The sequence below is a fragment of the Mytilus californianus genome, unplaced genomic scaffold (assembly GCF_021869535.1).
Source record: "Mytilus californianus isolate M0D057914Y unplaced genomic scaffold, xbMytCali1.0.p SCAF_5, whole genome shotgun sequence".
NCBI lineage: Eukaryota > Metazoa > Mollusca > Bivalvia > Mytilida > Mytilidae > Mytilus > Mytilus californianus.
Genome location: NW_026262701.1, coordinates 67922994 through 67940789, shown reverse-complemented (window position 1 = coordinate 67940789; position 17796 = coordinate 67922994). Strand labels below are relative to the sequence as shown.

General features: G+C 32.5%; 1 protein-coding gene and 1 long non-coding RNA gene across 9 annotated transcripts in view; one reads left to right on the top strand and one right to left on the bottom strand.

Moving 5' to 3' along the window:
- Nucleotides 1–14516, bottom strand: part of LOC127701396 (uncharacterized) — a 39091-nt gene extending 24575 nt beyond the window's left edge. Inside the window, exon 1 of the long non-coding RNA XR_007982012.1 lies at nucleotides 14370–14516. This is a non-coding gene — a long non-coding RNA (uncharacterized LOC127701396). The remainder of the gene's footprint in view (nucleotides 1–14369) is intronic.
- The window catches only part of LOC127701268 (nuclear factor of activated T-cells 5-like), a 347248-nt gene that overhangs the window by 28335 nt on the left and 301117 nt on the right, over nucleotides 1–17796 (top strand). For 2 of the 8 annotated variants that reach the window (XR_007981961.1, XR_007981960.1), the window contains exons 12-14: nucleotides 4672–6153; nucleotides 7754–7915; nucleotides 10529–14103. Coding sequence is in view for 2 of the 8 variants with exons in the window: in XM_052205102.1 (XP_052061062.1) it covers nucleotides 4672–6153; nucleotides 7754–7915; nucleotides 10529–10578 (1694 nt within the window). In the remaining 6 variants the exon portion in view is untranslated. Of the gene's footprint in view, nucleotides 1–4671; nucleotides 6154–7753; nucleotides 7916–10528; nucleotides 16200–17796 lie in introns of those variants that run through there. The other 6 variants (XR_007981964.1, XR_007981965.1, XM_052205102.1 and 3 more) reach the window with 4 other exon arrangements.

The window sequence follows — 17796 nt, the reverse complement described above, 5'->3', positions numbered from 1 at the left end:
AGGGGATACAAGAACACATTTTTTCTTTCCATTCACGTTTGATGTTTGCTTGTAATGCAAAATGTTATAGGTACCATAGAAATTTGATATCCAGTTTTCATTTAGATTAACTCATTCATGGACATGGGGAATACTTGAAATCTCAATTGCAAGTTTAGAGGTTAAAGGTCAAGAGATCACAATATGACTGGATGGAAATTAAAATTCTGAAAAGAGAAGAAAAAATTGAAATCTATGTACATTTTTATCAACAGTCCTCGAGTTTAAGTAGATCTATTGATGTTTTAAGTTAATATTTGAGACAAATAGATAACTGGTTTAACTTTTATTTTCCTTTTGAAATCTTTTGGATACATAATTAAGTTGCACACCTGCTCACACATGCACCTATGCCTATGTAAATTACATTCTGCTGTCGATTTGTCACTTAAGAATCATTTTAGTTTGTTCAGTTTCAAATTGCTTTGACAATTTTAATTGTTTATCGCTAAAATTATGTAGATGCAAACCAGTAACACATGAAAAACAATACACATCATCTCATGTTTTAAAGATTGTCTAAACCTTGATTTTTTCTTAATTGTATGAAAGTGGCAAATCCACACTTAGCATTTAAGCCAAATTTTAGACAAATATGAAATCTGCTGGTTGACCAGTAGGGAATACCATCTGGGAAACTATGCTTGAAACCTATTAATTTCATGGTATATGTTCAAGTTTCCCTAATAGGATTATTGAAAAATTACATCGGATCGCAAGAAGGTGATCCACCCTTTGATTGCCCTTGTTCACAGTTTAATGGTTTTTCTTTATTACGAAAATTGTTTTTACACATCTCGTGATTATCTTGCTCATACTTTAAAACTTTGATATCACCCACATGTAATGAATCACTCATATGTTAATGTTGTGAATACATTCATTTCACACACATGTAATGAATCACTCATATGTTAAGGTTTTGAGTACATTCAGTTCACACACATGTAATGAATCACTGATTGGAATAGGTTGTGAGCACATTCAATTATCGGTTCTATTAGCTTATTCCGAATATATATAGGGTCACGGGAAACAAAATCAACATTATAGGAAAGTCAATAAATATTAAGTTTTCGTCAAGTAATAAAGAAAGTATTTATTGTTTATTTAATGATACAGTAAATTTGTTTTAATCAAAGAAATATAATCAAAGTTGTTGACACTTTGTTAAAGTTAGTTGATTTTAATTACCCCGAGGGTATCACCAGCCCGGAAGTCACAACTCATAATTATGACAAGAATTATCATTGATATGGTCATACACGTATATATATGAATTAACTGTTTACAAAACTTTTAATTTTTCCAAATACTGAGGATTTTGTACCCAGAAATATATTACATTAGTTGTAATTGGCCAACCTTTTGGAAATTATGAGTACTCTGGTCTCTTTAACGTTTTGATTCAAGCGATGCTGTTAAGTCTTTTGTAGACATTTGAAACGCACGTCTGGTGTACAAAATTTTAATCGTGGTATCTATGATGAGTTTTATTCAGAATGATAGGTAGAGTGTGTGTAGTATTGTTTACTCATTTTAAGTCATGTATTAGAATCTGTTCTCATGACATGAATGAGGTCATCATTTTAAATCAAAACTGGTTTCATTGTTTTTTAAAGAATTTCATTGAACACTGCAAAAGTTGTTAGTAACAGAAACAAGTATATTTGTAGTAATTCATGTATCATCATTATCATCAATACATTCACAAACTCTAGAACTAATGAATTAAGGCCGAATAATACTACACATTTGTACCAGTAATTATCAGAGCCATGAATTCCAATAAAATTACTGTTCCTTTTGATCAATTGATTATTTTCTAATACTTCATTGTTTTGTAAAGTCATGTACATCCAACCTTCTTTTTTTCTATCACAATGTAGATTTTTACCCAAAGGGCAATGTTATCTCTTGTTATCTTTAAACATGTCAAATTTAACCAACTAAAAAGTTACATGGATGATTTAGCAAAGAAGCATGTAATTATGGCTAATGCCAGTGCAACAAATTATTGTATGCATGTTAGACTTTGGGTATATGCCTCAGTTTGTAGCACATATTTCTAATTTCGGGAATGAAATTGTATAACGTTTAGTTATTAATTTTTCTTTTTAGATACTTGCATGTTGATAATGCTCCACTCATCCATGTATTCATCACTTTTCTGTATTTTTTCTAACACAGCATGACATTTATCACAAGTTACACACAGACTTAGACTTATAGTACTTTTAATCATGTTGTAGGCAACATCCCTATATTTTACTTCCCTAGCAATTATGAATATCAGCACTTATTTAATTTGTAATCAGGAATCACTTACTGCAGTAGGTCATTCATTTTGGTATACTGTTCCATCTACATCAGGATATATCTCATGTCCGTTTTAGAATTTATGAAGCTCCAGCCGTGGTAAATTCCCTTTTAGAATTTCGGTAAACTTATAATTTTTCACAATTTCTAATTTTTGCTGATTTTGTCTAAAGTCCAGTGTTGTTTATTCTCATAACTTGGCAGCTGTCATCTGGCATAAATCTTTCAATCATTTTTAGTGTGTCTAGTTTCAAAAACTTGTTTGATGTTTTGGCAAATCAAACAACATGCCACTTACTGAAAATAATGCAGGAGTAAACTGGATAAAAAAAAATGAATCCTGATAAATTCTGTTAAGGGCCAATTTTTACCTGAGTTAAGGTAAATGATACCTTTACGATGTTTCTTAGAATTGTGGTTAATGACCCTAACAATCATCAAATATGTGTCATCATGAATAAAATTGAAAATTTGGCACACAAAAAAAAAATAATTTCAGAAAAATCCTATAAAGGGCCAAATGCTTTCCAAATTTGGCTTATTGACATTTTTTTTTGTGCTCTTTGAGAATTGTGATGATGACCATTTTATGGCTGGCTAGTTTATACTAAAAGTAGAAAATTTCCAAAAAAAATAGAATAAATATGAGAAGCAGGGCTTCCAAAATTATTTTTAGCCAGCCGGACAATTATATTTTATCCCGATTTTAATTCCTTAAGACTAAATAAACAAAAGGCAGTTTAATATGGTAATCAGTTGCCGAGTTGGCCATCCCAATGATTGACATTAAAAAAACCGATATTAAACTTTCTTTGATTCAAATTCGAAGTTCTGACGTAAACTGTTAAATTGGTGCAACATCAGCGTACTTATATCTGCCTTAGACTCTTTATTTGTGCAAAATAACGTTGTCAAAAACTTTACTTTCGTTTTTATACTGGATGTTATCTTGACAATGGTAAAACATGGACCAGAGACGGATACGTAAATTCCGTGTACGTTTGCAAAGCGTGAATGAGTGGAAGTAGCTCTTTCTACGTTATTTCTTCAAGAAAATATTCGAAATAAACGTGAGATAAAGGTATTTTTTGAAGAAATTAGGATTCATAATTAAATTTCACACCTGCGCACACGTGTACTAGTTCAAACAGAGACATGTCTCTAGGTTCAAACAACGTGGTTATGACGATTTTTCATTTTCACCTTTTTAATTTTTTCATCAAATCATGTTTGTAAACGTATTTCTGATAATTTAAATCTTTTTGACTAAAGTAATTAGATGCAAACCGCTGAAATGTAAGAAATAACTTTGAATAGACTGATCAATGTCCGGTTCAAAATAGTTTACCTGTCACCTGAACAGGTAAATTTCAGCTGTTTGACAACTAATTAACCTTGATTAAAATGAGAAGGTATTAAAGTAGGGGTTGTTTTGATAGTACTTAATGATCATGTCAATTTTATGACCGGAAATGTGTGGCTGTTAAAGGCAAAACGTTGGGTCAAAAAGATCGCGAATTATGTTAAAATGACCGTCTCTTAAAGCCTTGAAAACTAAAAAGTAGATGACCGTTTCATGCTTTGCCCAGCAGGACTTTTACCGGCATATATGACCGTTTTGGAAGCCTTGATGAGAAGTCCTGTAAAGTGTCATTTGCTACCAAATGTTGATATAATGATGCATTTATGATTCCCTTTAAGATGAAAGGTAAAATAACAAAAATACTGAACTCCAAGGAAAGTCCCCAATCAAATGGCAAAATCAAAAGCTCAAACACATCAAAACGAATGGAAAACAACTGTCATATTCCTGACGGTACAGGCATTTCCTTATGTTGAAAATGGTATATCAAACCTGGTTTTATAGCTAGCTAAACCTCTCTCTTGTATGACAGTCGCATAAAATTTCATCATATTGACAACAATGTGTGAACAAAACAAACAGACATAATAGAAAAAAATGTCAAAAATAGGAGTACAGCAATAAATGGTTGATGATCCACCATCAAACATCAAGCATGTCTTGTACTAAAAAATTGACATTTGAAAAACACACTTAGGAAAATAAATATGGAAAACCAGGTGAACCCATCACTACAAAAAAATAATACAATAATAATCTCTAACACATTATTGTAATCAGTGAAAAACAGGCTCTCCTTCCACAGGCTTAATTCTTTATTCTGGATCAATTTTGAAACGCAAATAAATATAAGGAAAATCCAGTGTAGAACTGGCTAATTTCTCTGAACTGACAAAATGTGTCACAAAATGAATATCCATCTAGAGTATATCATTGATCTTCATTTTCAGATAAACCCTTGACCCTTCAAGAAATGCTGATTCACCCTACCCAGATTTCCTGTCAGTCATCATTTCCACCAACATCAAGTGACGTCACTATGAATATTTCAGTAGCTAACAGTGACCAGACCACCCATCTTACTAATGCGAGCAATGTACAGCATCATAGTGAAGAGAAGTCTCTGCAACAACCTGTGCATTCTCCACTGGTAAATGTTTTGCCAAGTCCACAAGATTTTAATGGTTTGATGTTTAACAGCTTAGCCAATAATCAACCTCAAAGTTATGAAAATACCAGTGTTTATGGAGACCAAAATTTGCAAGTTAATAATTCTGAAGTAAAATCTGATTCAGACAAAGTAATGACCAGCACGGAAACAGATAGTAGGACATTTGAACAAATTATTGGTAATGCTCACAACCAGCATGATTTTGTAACTAGTCCAAATAATACAGAAATTATTTCAAACTTTCATTCTGATCTTAATAATTGCCAAAACATATCACCAAGTCCTGGAAGTAATCAAACTTTACAACAAATTCATGGAACTAACCAAAATTTACAACAGATCCTTGGAAGTAGTCAGAATTTACAGCAAACTTTTAGTAATAATGAATCATTGCAACAAAATCTTGGTGATGACCAAAACTTGCAGAGAGTTGGAAGTGGTCAAACTTTGCAGCAAAATCTTACAAACAGTCCAGATTTGCAACAAAACAGTCAACAAAATGTTATTTGTGACAATTTTAGTAATGCACAAAATACTTCAAGTTTAAGTAATATTCAGAACAGTGCACAAGTGTTACAAGGATTTCCAAGTATTCAGACTTGCCATGCAGAGTCAATGAATATTCAGAATAACACACTAGTACAAGGATTTTCTAATTTGAGTAGTATGCCACAACAGAAACAAAACATTGTAATGGCTCAGCATATGCCAAATCAAGAAGTGTTTACACCAACGTTTACTGGCAATGCTTCAGAACAGAACATATCAAATACTGGGTCAGTAGCATCGGCTGATAATACGGGACAGCAAAGTGGTTATTCTGATGTGGCTATGAGATTACTACAACAATTATTGACAAAATCCACAAATTCAACTACTCCAGTGACAAATCAGGTTTCTAACAGTTCACAGAGTACAAGTAATGTCTTGTATTCATCTGGATCTAGAATTCAGCCAGCTATATTTACTGGTATACAATCAAGTCCTAGTCCAATGAGCATACCAACAACAGCACTGCAACAAGTTATATCTTCTCCTTATCCCCAACCTAGAGTTCAGATCTCGAATCAGGGTCTTCTTCATCACATATTAAGTCAGAGTCTAGTTGACAAAAGACCTGAAGAGTCTGAAATGCCAACTACAAATTTGGGAAATGACAAGCCAGAAGTTCAACAACTTGATAGCTTACGACTACAAGCCATGGCCCAACAAGTACAACAACAAGCTCAGCAAGCACAGAATGCTCAACAGACAACAAATGGTATGCATTATGTTTATTGTAGTCCCACAAATTTATTTAAGAAATAATTCATGGGGGCTTAAATTTATCGTGATTTTACCACGGGTTGACCCTTTATGCTAAATCAGCATAAGGGCCAACCCGTGGTAAAATCAATATAAATTCAAGCCCCAATGAATTATTTCTATTCTAATAGGACAAAGACAGCAATTCTTTTGGATCGAAGCGCTCTATGTGAAGGGAAATGTTTGCCACACTTTTAATATTGACGTAAACAACGAAGAAAATTAAATAAGTGACATTCTTTAACGATATACAATAACATACTAAGACAGATTTGGATGAATTTAATTGACTATCTTATTTTCTTTTAAGAAGGTATGGACATTGGCACTCATACCACATCTTCTTATTTATATTATATAAATTCTTACCATCGTTTGTTTACGTTTTCATGTTTTGACGACTCAGTTTCCAATTCGTGCATTTTCCCATAAAATCCTTACATTCTTACGTCAACGCTCAATGTTGTCATTTACACGATCTGACGTGAGGTAAATCATTCATAAAAAGCATACGACGTGTGAGTAGGATTGGAACAGCCAACAGTGTTCTCAATAAGAGCAGGCAACCAGCCTATTGCGTGTTTTGTGCGGGCTATTAATTTATTGACAAAAATTTGACATACGCGAAAATTGCATAGTCGGGACCTGTCGTACATCTTTTTTCTACTAACAGGTTCCAAGTCGTCCGCCAGGCGTAAATAATACAATAGTAAACGTAAACCAGTTTTAAATCATTTTAGCGTTTAATAAAATCTGTACAAATCGAAATTGATGTTGACACGGATATTTTAGACAGCTCGTTGCAAACTCAAACATGAAGAGATTACTTTTATTTCTATTTAAAACTATAATACAAGACACTAAGAAATAATATGAGGTGAAGACACAATTATAAGGGCTATTCCAAATGTCTGTATGGGGAGGGGGAAGGCACATTAATAAAAATAAAATTGCATGGGCTACTTCACATATTTTCCCAATCAAAACTTACAATTCAGGAAAAATGAATTAAAATTTTATTCCAATAAAAAATGCTTTTCCCTCCCCATAAAATCAGTTCTGGAATAGCCCTTAGTGATAAAGACTTGCAATAAGAAGAACATTGAACATGTAAAGGGGTGAAGCAATCCATGTCATATAAAGTCTGCAAAAAAAGTCACATTTATTTTCAAAATTTAAATGAGCTACTGAAAATGGACAAATTAACATGAAGAATAAGAGGTCAAAATTTTCTCAGAACAGCCCAGATGCCACCTCCTGCAATCTAGATTTTCAAAATTTTCTCGGGGGAAATCCCTCTGAACCACCAGTTTTATGAGAAGGGGGGATATCTATCTATCGATATCCCCCTTGCAATGCTCCATTCCAAAAAAAAAAGAGAAAGTGCATGATGTCATAAACCTATGTAACTGACATTGCACTTACCCAACAAAAATTTTAACCTAAGTAAGTGTAGCAATGCACCCTGTTACAAAAAAATGGTGCACTTTTAAAATTCTAGATGTCTTTACCATATATCTAAACATGCTCATATGCAAATTTTTCTATTTTTACAGGAAATCAATCACGAGGACCACAGATAATTGTTCTTGGAGGAAATTCTGGTGTGCCAGTACAGAATGCTACTAATAGCACTCCTGCTGCTGCTGCTGCTGCTGCTTCCCCCATACTGATACTAGCAGGTGGTGGTGGTGACAATAACAATGCACAATCTCAAGGTAAAAAACTGGCAATCTACTTAGATTTATGTTTGTTTCGCTTTGTTTATTTTTAGTCAATAAATACATTTTACATCTTCTAGTTTGACAAGTTGTACTACAATCATGACAATTTCATGTATTATCTGTCATCTGTTTCTTCATCCATGGTCATAATTTTTATGCCCCCGCCGTAGTGGAGGAGGCATTAAGTCCCTCCGTCCCGTCCATCCGTACGTCCCAGAAATTGGTTCTGTTCTCTAACTTTAATTTGCCTCAACCAAATGTTATAAAACTTATACACAATGCTTATAACCACAAAACAGTCTTAACTACGCGAATCCTGCATCTGTATGTGGAAGTTGACTCATGTATTTTTACAAGCGGGGGCATCTGTAGACCATAGACACATTCTCCATTTATTTGTTGAATCTTCTACATTAAACTTCTGGACCAAAGTTATTAACTTTTACCGGAATGTTCCTTAGGAAATCTTGTTTAAAATTTGTATCTGGGGATTTGTTCCATTAACAAACATGGCTGTTGTTGCTTAAAAAGCAAATAGGGTAAAGCTGCAGTTATGGCTTATATCTCAAAAACTGAAGCAGCTAGAGCAAACATAAAAAGGATCAGAAGGTCAAATCTCTCTCCTAGGGAATTTTCTGAAAAATTGGACAACCCATTTTTGGAGTTATTGCCCCTGAAATGTAAATATTTTTTACAAATTCCATATTTTTATACGACCGCAAAAAAAAATTTTTGTGGTCGTATATTGGTATGACGTTGGCGTCGTCGTCAACATCCGAAGACACATTGGTTTTAGTTTAAGTGAATGGATCTCTATGAAATTTTACCATAAGGTTCAATACCACAAAAGGAAGATTGGGATTGATTTTGAGGGTTATGGTACCAACAGTTAAGGAATTAGGGGCCCAAAAGGGGCCAAAAATAAGCATTTTTTTAGTTTCCAGACAATAACTTGTGTTCAAGTGTATGGATCTCGCTGAAATTGTACTGCAAGGTACCATACCACAAAGGGAAGGCTGGGATTGATTTTGGGGGTAATTGCATCAAAATTTTAGGAATTAGGGGCCAAAAAGGGGAAAAAAACAAGCATTTTTTCTAATTTCAAGACAATAACTTGTGTGTAAGTGTATGGATCTTTATGAAATTGTAGTACAAGGTTCCATATCACAAAGGGAAAGCTGGATTTGAGTTTGGGGGTAATTGCCCTAAACGTTTAGGAATTTGGGGCCAAAAAGGGGCCTAAAAACAAGCATTTTTCTAGTTTCCAGACAATAACTTGTGTTCAAGTGTATGGATCTCTCTGAAATTGTACTGCAAGGTACCATACCACAAAGGGAAGGCTGGGATTGAGTTTGGGGGTGATGAATCATAAGGGGGTTCAAAAAATTTGGGGGGGGGGGGGTTTCCTTTTTTTTCCTTTTTTTTTCTTTAAAATTTTCCATTTTAAATTGGTTATTTCTGATTTATATATAAAAGCAAATAATAATGATATGGTTTGAATAGGTAAATTAAAAAATTTTAAGTTCTTAGACCACATTCATTCTGTGTCAGAAACCTATGCTGTGTCACATATTTAATCACAATTCAAATTCAGTGCTGTATCAAGCTTGAATGTTGTGTCCATACTTGCCCCAACTGTTCAGGGTTCGACCTCTGCGGTCGTATCAAGCTGAGCCCAGCGGAGCATTTTATTTGCTTATATCTAAAAACAACAGCAGTAAGAGCAAAACTAATAAGAGTATAATGAATCAGCAGGTCTCCTGTGGAATATTCAGACAAATTGGACAACCCATGTTAGGGTTATTGCCCCTGAAATGTCAATTTTTAGCAAATTTTGCAGTTTGAGATTTTAACCATAAAACTGTTATAGGCTGAGAGAAATTTAAAAGTCATAATGACCAGAACAGTAAAAGAGAGGTGAAGGATTCCAAAGGGACAGTCAAACTCATAAGTCGAAAATAAACTGACAATGCCATGATTAAAAAAGAAATTGACAAACAGACAAACAACTGTACACAAAACACAACATAGAAACTCAAAGACTGAGCAACACGAACCCCACCTCAAACTGGGGGTGATCTCAGGTGCTCCGGAAGGGTAAGCAGATCCTGCTCCACATGTGGCATACGTCATGTTGCTCAAAAAACTACAAAAAGATCAACATGGTCAAAATTGTCAATTAACCCCTCATAGGAATAATCAAGGTGCAAGCAATACATATACATAGTACTTATACAATGAAGTGAATATGGACGAACAGAAATTTCAAATCATACTATGGCAATCAGACTCTTAGCCCTACATTGCATTACATCTACATTCACTGTTATGCTATTTATCATATTTATGGAGAAACCTTTGACAGTGTACTAAGATATCTTCTTTTACTAATACAAAATTATAGGCATGAATAACTCAAGGGTTTAAAGACTTCTCTTTAAGTCTCCCAAACAAAGTTTGGAGACTAATTGGTTTTGCTCAGTTCTTATTATTATTTTCATTATTGTATTGTAGCAGTTTTGTGCATTGTAAATGCCAAGTGAGTGATGTATGATTCTTTGAGCTTTTAACTGATGGTGTAACTAGTCTTGTCTTTCTATTTTTCAGTTGAAAACATCCTGAGATCCATTCTTGGTTCATTAAAACCAGGACAATAATAGTGATATTGGAGACAGAGATTTTTTAACAAAAAGAGCCGTAGTGTCATGAACTATGAAGAACACTTTTTATTAAGAAAAATAGTGAAAGAACAGAACCAAGTGTATATCTGAAAACTCATCATGTTTGTTTTATTTTCTTATACGTAACAATAGTGCTTGAATTATGTTGTGCTAAATTTGAATTTTACAAAATTGAAAATTTAGATGTAAATTTCTGCCAGTAAGAAATTTGTTGGTTGTGGTATGGCCATATACAATAGAAGGATGTGTTATCTGACATTTTGTCGAAATGCTAAATTTGGGTTAATTGTTTTTGATGGAAGTAATATCTTGACAGTCACATTATGATGTTGTTACACTCCATAGTGCTATGGTGTTGTAGGGTTGGAATTAATTCATTGTGATAGTAGATTTTAGTTTGTCTCATTGTTTTGTATCTTTTAATATATCGTATAAAATATTTATTGTATGATTTGAAGAAATCAATAGTAGATTGCAATGCAGTATGTGTGGTTTGAAGTGATTTATACAATCATCCTACTAAATCTTCAAATACAGCAATTGCTAGTAAAAATGAAGCCTCATACTTGCCAACTGACCTGGGAATTTACCAGCTCACATGAGATTTGTTAATGACCTGCCTGGGACATAAAAAACCCAGGATTTCAGTATATGACCTGTTTTCACCCTTATTCTAGTTCCATGATACATACGAGGACTATATTGCAACTTTTCCTCTGAAATATTTTTTGAGTTTGAAGTTTAAACTTTATTTACAGTTTAAAATTAATATGAAAAATATATGTAAAATTTAACTGGAAAAGTTTGTATGCGTTATGCATTATGGCCTGATATTTTTTTACCCAATGCAGGCCATGCTATGCAGGTTTTTTCTCTTTCAGAGGTTGACAGGTATGAAGCATTTGACTAGAATTGGTATAAATTTCTATCGAAATTGTTATTACTGTAAGATTTTAATGTAAATCTTTGAAAACATTATATCTTTTCAGATTTCTGTAATATGGCTTTTTGTATGTGCCATGAATGATCAAAATTAGACTTAGACAAGAGATAATAAGACCTGCTTGTCTGTACAAGTTTTAAAAAAGTATATGAAATAAGAAATTGTGTTTTACTGCTCAGAATAACACAACAGTTTCTGATGCATAAAAGTTTATTGTTACTGACCTGATTAATGAGTAGATTCGGGAATTCCTGAAGTACTTTTTACTCCCATGCAATAGTAAACAAGAATAGAAAAGAAAAACTAAAAGCAGTTCATATTGAAAATCTAAGTTAATAATTTTAAAATAGATTAAAATTTAAAAAACTGAAAACATGAAGAGAGTTGTCCATCCCAATCAAAAACAAAGCATTTGGTGCAATATATGAGGCCTTTATATTTGTATTGTTGATATATAAGTGTTTTCATGGGACCATATATGAAAATACAATTTCCCTGTCATTGTAAATATTCATATTCTCATTGCTTTTAGTTTGTAAATAATAGTAGCTTTAAAATTCAGCACATTGTGTGATTTGTTTAATATCAAGTGTTATAAATCAAGTTTGAAAAGTATTGGATAGTTTTTTCAGCTAACAGATTTGATTTTGTTTGAAATTTTTGTGGTCGTATATTGGTATGACGTTGGCGTCGTCGTCCTGCGTCGTCCGAAGACACATTGGTTTTCGCACTCTAACTTTAGTTTAAGTGAATGGATCCCTATGAAATTTTACCATAAGGTTCAATACCACAAAAGGAAGGTTGGGTATGATTTTGGGGGTTATGGTACCAACAGTTAAGGAATTAGGGGCCAAAAAGGGGCCAAAAATAAGCATTTTTGTAACTTCCAGACAAAACTTGTGTGTTAGTTTATGGATCTCTCTGACATTGTACCACAAGGTTCCATATCACAAAGGGAATGCTGGGATTGATTTTAGGGGTAATTGCCTCAAAATATTAGGAATTAGGGGCCAAAAAAGGGGCAAAAAACAAGCATTTTTCTAGTTTCATGACAATAACTTGTGTGTAAGTGTATGGATCTTTCTGAAATTGTACTACAAGGTTCCATATCACAAAGGGAAAGCTGGAATTGAGTTTGGGGGTAATTGCCCGAAACGTTTAGGAAGAAGGGGCCAAAAATAAGCATTTTTCTAGTTTCCAGACAATAACTTGTGTTCAAGTGTATGGATCTCTCTGAAATTGTACAACAAGGTTCCATATCACACAGGGAATGCTGGGATTAATTTTGGGGGTAATTGCCTCAAAATTTTAGGAATTAGGGGCCAAAAAAGGGGCAAAAAACAAGCATTTTTCTAGTTTCATGACAATAACTTGTGTGTAAGTGTTTGGATATTTCTGAAATTGTACTACAAGGTTAAATATCACAAAGGGAAAGCTGGAATTGAGTTTGGGGGTAATTGCCCAAAACGTTTAGGAATTGGGGGCCAAAAAGGGGCAAAAAAACACATTTTTCTAGTTTCCAGACAATAACTTGTGTTCAAGTGTATGGATCTCTCTGAAATTGTACTGCAAGGTACCATACCACAAAGGGAAGGCTGGGATTGAGTTTGGGGGTGATGAATCATAAGGGGGTTCAAAAAATTGGGGGGGGATTTTTTTTTTTTTCCTTTTTTTTTTCTTTTAAAATTTTCCATTTTAAGTTGGTTATTTCTGATTTATATTTAAAAGCAAATAATAATGATATGGTAGGAGATACACACCAAACAGGATGTGTAAATTATTATATAATAAGTATTGTGCAATAGCAAGAAATTTTCAATTGCACAGTATTGCACAATAGCAAGAAATCTTCAATTGCACAGTATTGCGCAATAGCAAGAAATCTTCAATTGCACAGTATTGCGCAATAGCAAGAAATATCCAATAGCACAATATTGCGCAATAGCAAGAAATTGTCAATTGTGCAGTATTGCGCAATAGCAAGAAATATTCAATTGCACAGTATTGTGCAAAAGAAGATACTTCGTATAAATTGCTTATTTCTTGACCAATTTCAATGGGGTTTTATTCTTGAATTCTTGGGGTTCTTTAATATGCTGAATCTAACCGTGTATTAAGTTTTTGGATTTTGGGCCCCATTTTTAAATTGGTCCACATTGAGGTCCAAAGGGTCCAAAATTAAACTTTGTTTGATTTCATCAAAAATTGAATTATTGGGGTTCTTTGATATGCCGAATCTAACCGTGTATTTAGATTCTTAATTTTTGGTTCCGTTTTCAAATTGGTCTACATTAAGGTCCAAAGGGTCCAAAATTAAACTAAGTTTGATTTTAACAAAAATTGAATTCTTAGGGTTCTTTGATATGCTGAATCTAAACATGTATTTAGATTTTTGATTATGGGCCCAGTTTTCAAGTTGGTCCAAATAGGGGTCCAAAATTAAACTTTGTTTGATTTCAACAAAAATTGAATATATGGGGTTATTTGATATGCTGAATCTAACCATGTATTTAGATTTTTGATTTTTGGGCCCCGTTATCAACTTTGTCCACATTGAGGTCAAAAGGGTCCAAAATTAAACTTTGTTTGATTTCATCAAAAATTGAATTCTTGGGGTTCTTTGATATGCTGAATTTAACCATGTATTTAGATTTTGGATATTGGACCATAATAGGTGAATGTCCAATTTAAAATTTTTAAGTTCTTAGACCACATTCATTCTGTGTCAGAAACCTATGCTGTATTTAATCACAATCCAAATTCAGAGCTGTATCAAACTTGAATGTTGTGTCCATACTTGCCCCAACTGTTCAGGGTTCGACACCTCCGGTCGTATCAAGCTGCGCCCTGCGGAGCATTTTATTTAAAGAAGAAATTACGATTTATAGTTTTTTATGTGCAAGTAAGAGAACATTTTTCATCTCGGATATATTGCAAGAATAAGAATAAGAAAAAAAAGGAAATGTAAATACACATCTGTAATTTCATCGCAGAAAAGTTTTTACTTGAAGTTAAGAGGTAGAATTGAACAATGTTCCTGCCATCCCAGGGAAATTGATCAGATTTTAGATAAAGCAATAGGTTTCAACTTTGATATCAGAAGAAGCTGATGACAAAAACAAATTTCTTTTTGAAAACTTTATTCTTGTTTCCATGAAATTAAACAAGAAAAATATTGTAAAGCTTATGTGTATTGACTAACTCATACACTGAATTGAAAAAAATTTCATTTCCTCTGCAAAAATTCAATTATTGTTCAATTTTAAAATCTTCAAAGTAATTTGATGTTTAGTAAATAGAAATGAATTCTTAGTAGAACAAATCACCAAGATCTCACATAAAACGTTCTTGATATTGAAGTTGCACATTTTGTGTGTGGTTGTAAATATATGTACATATAGCTGGTTGCCTTATATTTATGACTAGATTTTGATGTATATTTATAGATATGTAATATTATGTTAATGAGATTTTTATTATACCAGTGATGTTTTGTTTACAATTCCATTTGCTAGATGAAACTAGATCTCTTCATTTTAGTTCAATTATTTCTCTATTAGTAAATTTTCACCAGTGTAGAATATTCAATCTTATCAGAATTTAGTTCTTTCTTCATCAAATTCCTTTTTTAAAAAATCAGTTAACTTCGTACAGAACTTGTTTTTGAATGCTTGGAATAAAGTTTTTATGCCCCACCTACGATAGTAGAGGAGCATTATATTTTTCGGTCTGTGCGTCCGTTCGTTCGTTCGTCAGTCTGTCCCGCTTCAGGTTAAAGTTTTTGATAAAGGTAGTTTTTGATGAATTTGAAGTCCAATCAACTTGAAACTTAGTACACATGTTCCCTATGATACGATCTTTCTAATTTTAATGCCAAATTAGAGTTTTGACCCAAATTTCACGGTCCACTGAACATAGAAAATGATAGTGCGAGTGGGGCATCCGTGTACTATGGACACATTCTTGTTTAAAAATTATGAAGGTTTTAAAACTACTTCTGCTTCATACTAAATCATTAAAATGTTGTTGGCAAGTTTCATTCTAGCTTTGTATAATTATCTGTTTGTTTTAACAGTTTTTAGCATTATCAGTATTTTATTAGTTTCAAACAAGATACATGTAGATAACTTATCCTTTTTGTGTGATTATTTTTTTTTTTATTATTTTTAAAAAGAGTTTGTTTCTTAAACATGTACTAAGATAGCATATTTAAGGGAATTAACAAAAGGATATAAATGTATAAAAATTTTCTCTTGAGCTGATGAACCAAGCCAATAAGAAGGAAGAAAAATTCCTGTTATGATTGGCCGATCAATATGGCTTCCATCTGAAACTTTGTTTTATATTGAATACAATAAAATGGAAAAATATGAGGAAACTTTTATTGAATAATTGCTTTTCTGTCAGATGTTTGGATGGAGTGGAGAGTAAATTAATTTCATACTAAATTCAAAATGAAAGGGATAAAAAAAGTTCTGAGCAATGGTGTTGACTTGGTGTCATTAATCAATACAGAAAAAAATATTTAATTTTATACATTAAGTGAAAACCAGATACTTTTTAAATGACCCTATATAATTCACATACATACATTTATTTGGAGACAGTATCTTTCTAAAACAAACTCTGAAATGTCCTCAACAGTTAACATTTCAGTTTACAGCAGATTCCATTGAGTGTGTAGCCAAAGGTAATATCTTTGGTTAGCTTGCTTGTTAGCTGAACCGTGAAGTCATTGTTAGGTTAGGTAAACTACCCTACTTTAAGAATAGACTAGTCCGACAGTAAACCAATCGATCTGTCTGTTGGACTATGCTACTTTGAAAGGAGGGTAGTATACCTGACCCAATAATGACTTCACGGTTCAGCTAACAAGCAAGCTAACCAAAGATATTACCTTTCACTACACACTCAATGGAATCTGCTGTAACTGAATGCACTAGATGAATTTGTTTCTTATTTATATAATGTAGTTTAGTCTCTTTTGTTTTGTTTTTGTTAAATATTATTTTGGGTTTTTTTTATGCAGCTTTTGTTTTCAAGAACTTGAGTGTATATGTGGATAAACAAAATACATAATTTTTGTTTTTGACCTTATCTTCATAAAGTTTAGAATAAAAAAAAGTTCTTTATACACTTGAAAGAATCTTCATTTTAGACCAGTAAAACTATGTTTACTTCAGAAAGGTTTATAAATGTTATATCTCAATTTCTTTTTTTAATTTGAAATCCACATTATGTATCAAGAAAGAAAATATTTGACATTGATTTTTTATTAAGGCATTTTATATTTATATTTTTACAAATAATCCAAATGTGGCTGTAATAAAAATATTCCTAGATGCCCCCAATCTCATTAATTTATGTAATATTTTTGACATTTAAAGGGAAAAGACCTTAGTTTTCAACTAGGAAACTGTCCATTTGTATATCAGAAATTTGTTGGTTTTTTATCTTAAAGATGACTGTCTGGTTTAATTTCAATGGAAAATGTAATAAGAATCTAGTAATATTTTTATTGTGGCCATATATGACTATTTGAACTAATAATCCTCTGACATTCAAAAATGAGATTATGGAAAGACACTTAAAAAAAAAAAAATTTGATATTTTTATTTGCTATCAAATGTTGTATTTGGTTTTAGAAAATGCCATTTTGTGGTTTTTTTTAAGGACATTATACTTTTTGTGAATACAACTTCAATATCATATATATCAAATAAAAAAAGAGATAGTTTAAATATAAACATGTGTGAGAAAGTATGGCATGTTTTTTCCAAATTGTCTTGCATTGAAAAATATTTGGAATTTTTTGTCTTAGAATTTTCGTACAGAGTTTTATTTTTGAATGATGTGTATAGGCAGCAGTAGACTAGTCATTGTCAGTATTATGTTCACATTGTGTATTAGCTGATGATTAGAGACCAAAACTTACTCTGATAATAGATTTTAAAGACTTGGATAGATAACTAAAAGTATGACATTACATGTTTTCAAGATGGTGCTGTATCTTTACATTTACCGGTTCTTTAATGTTTATTAAGTGCTTGTAAAAGAATAGAATTTTACAACACTTAAGTGGAATTTGTTTGGGAGTCCGTGTACAATTTATAAGTCTGTTATTTAAATTTTTGAGCCAGCTTACAGTTTTTTTCACAATTATTCTAAGTATCACCATGTAGTAAAGTACCTCCATTGGTATCCTGGATCTAAAACTTTTCCCCGTATTGGCTAAAAATTCAATGTAATTA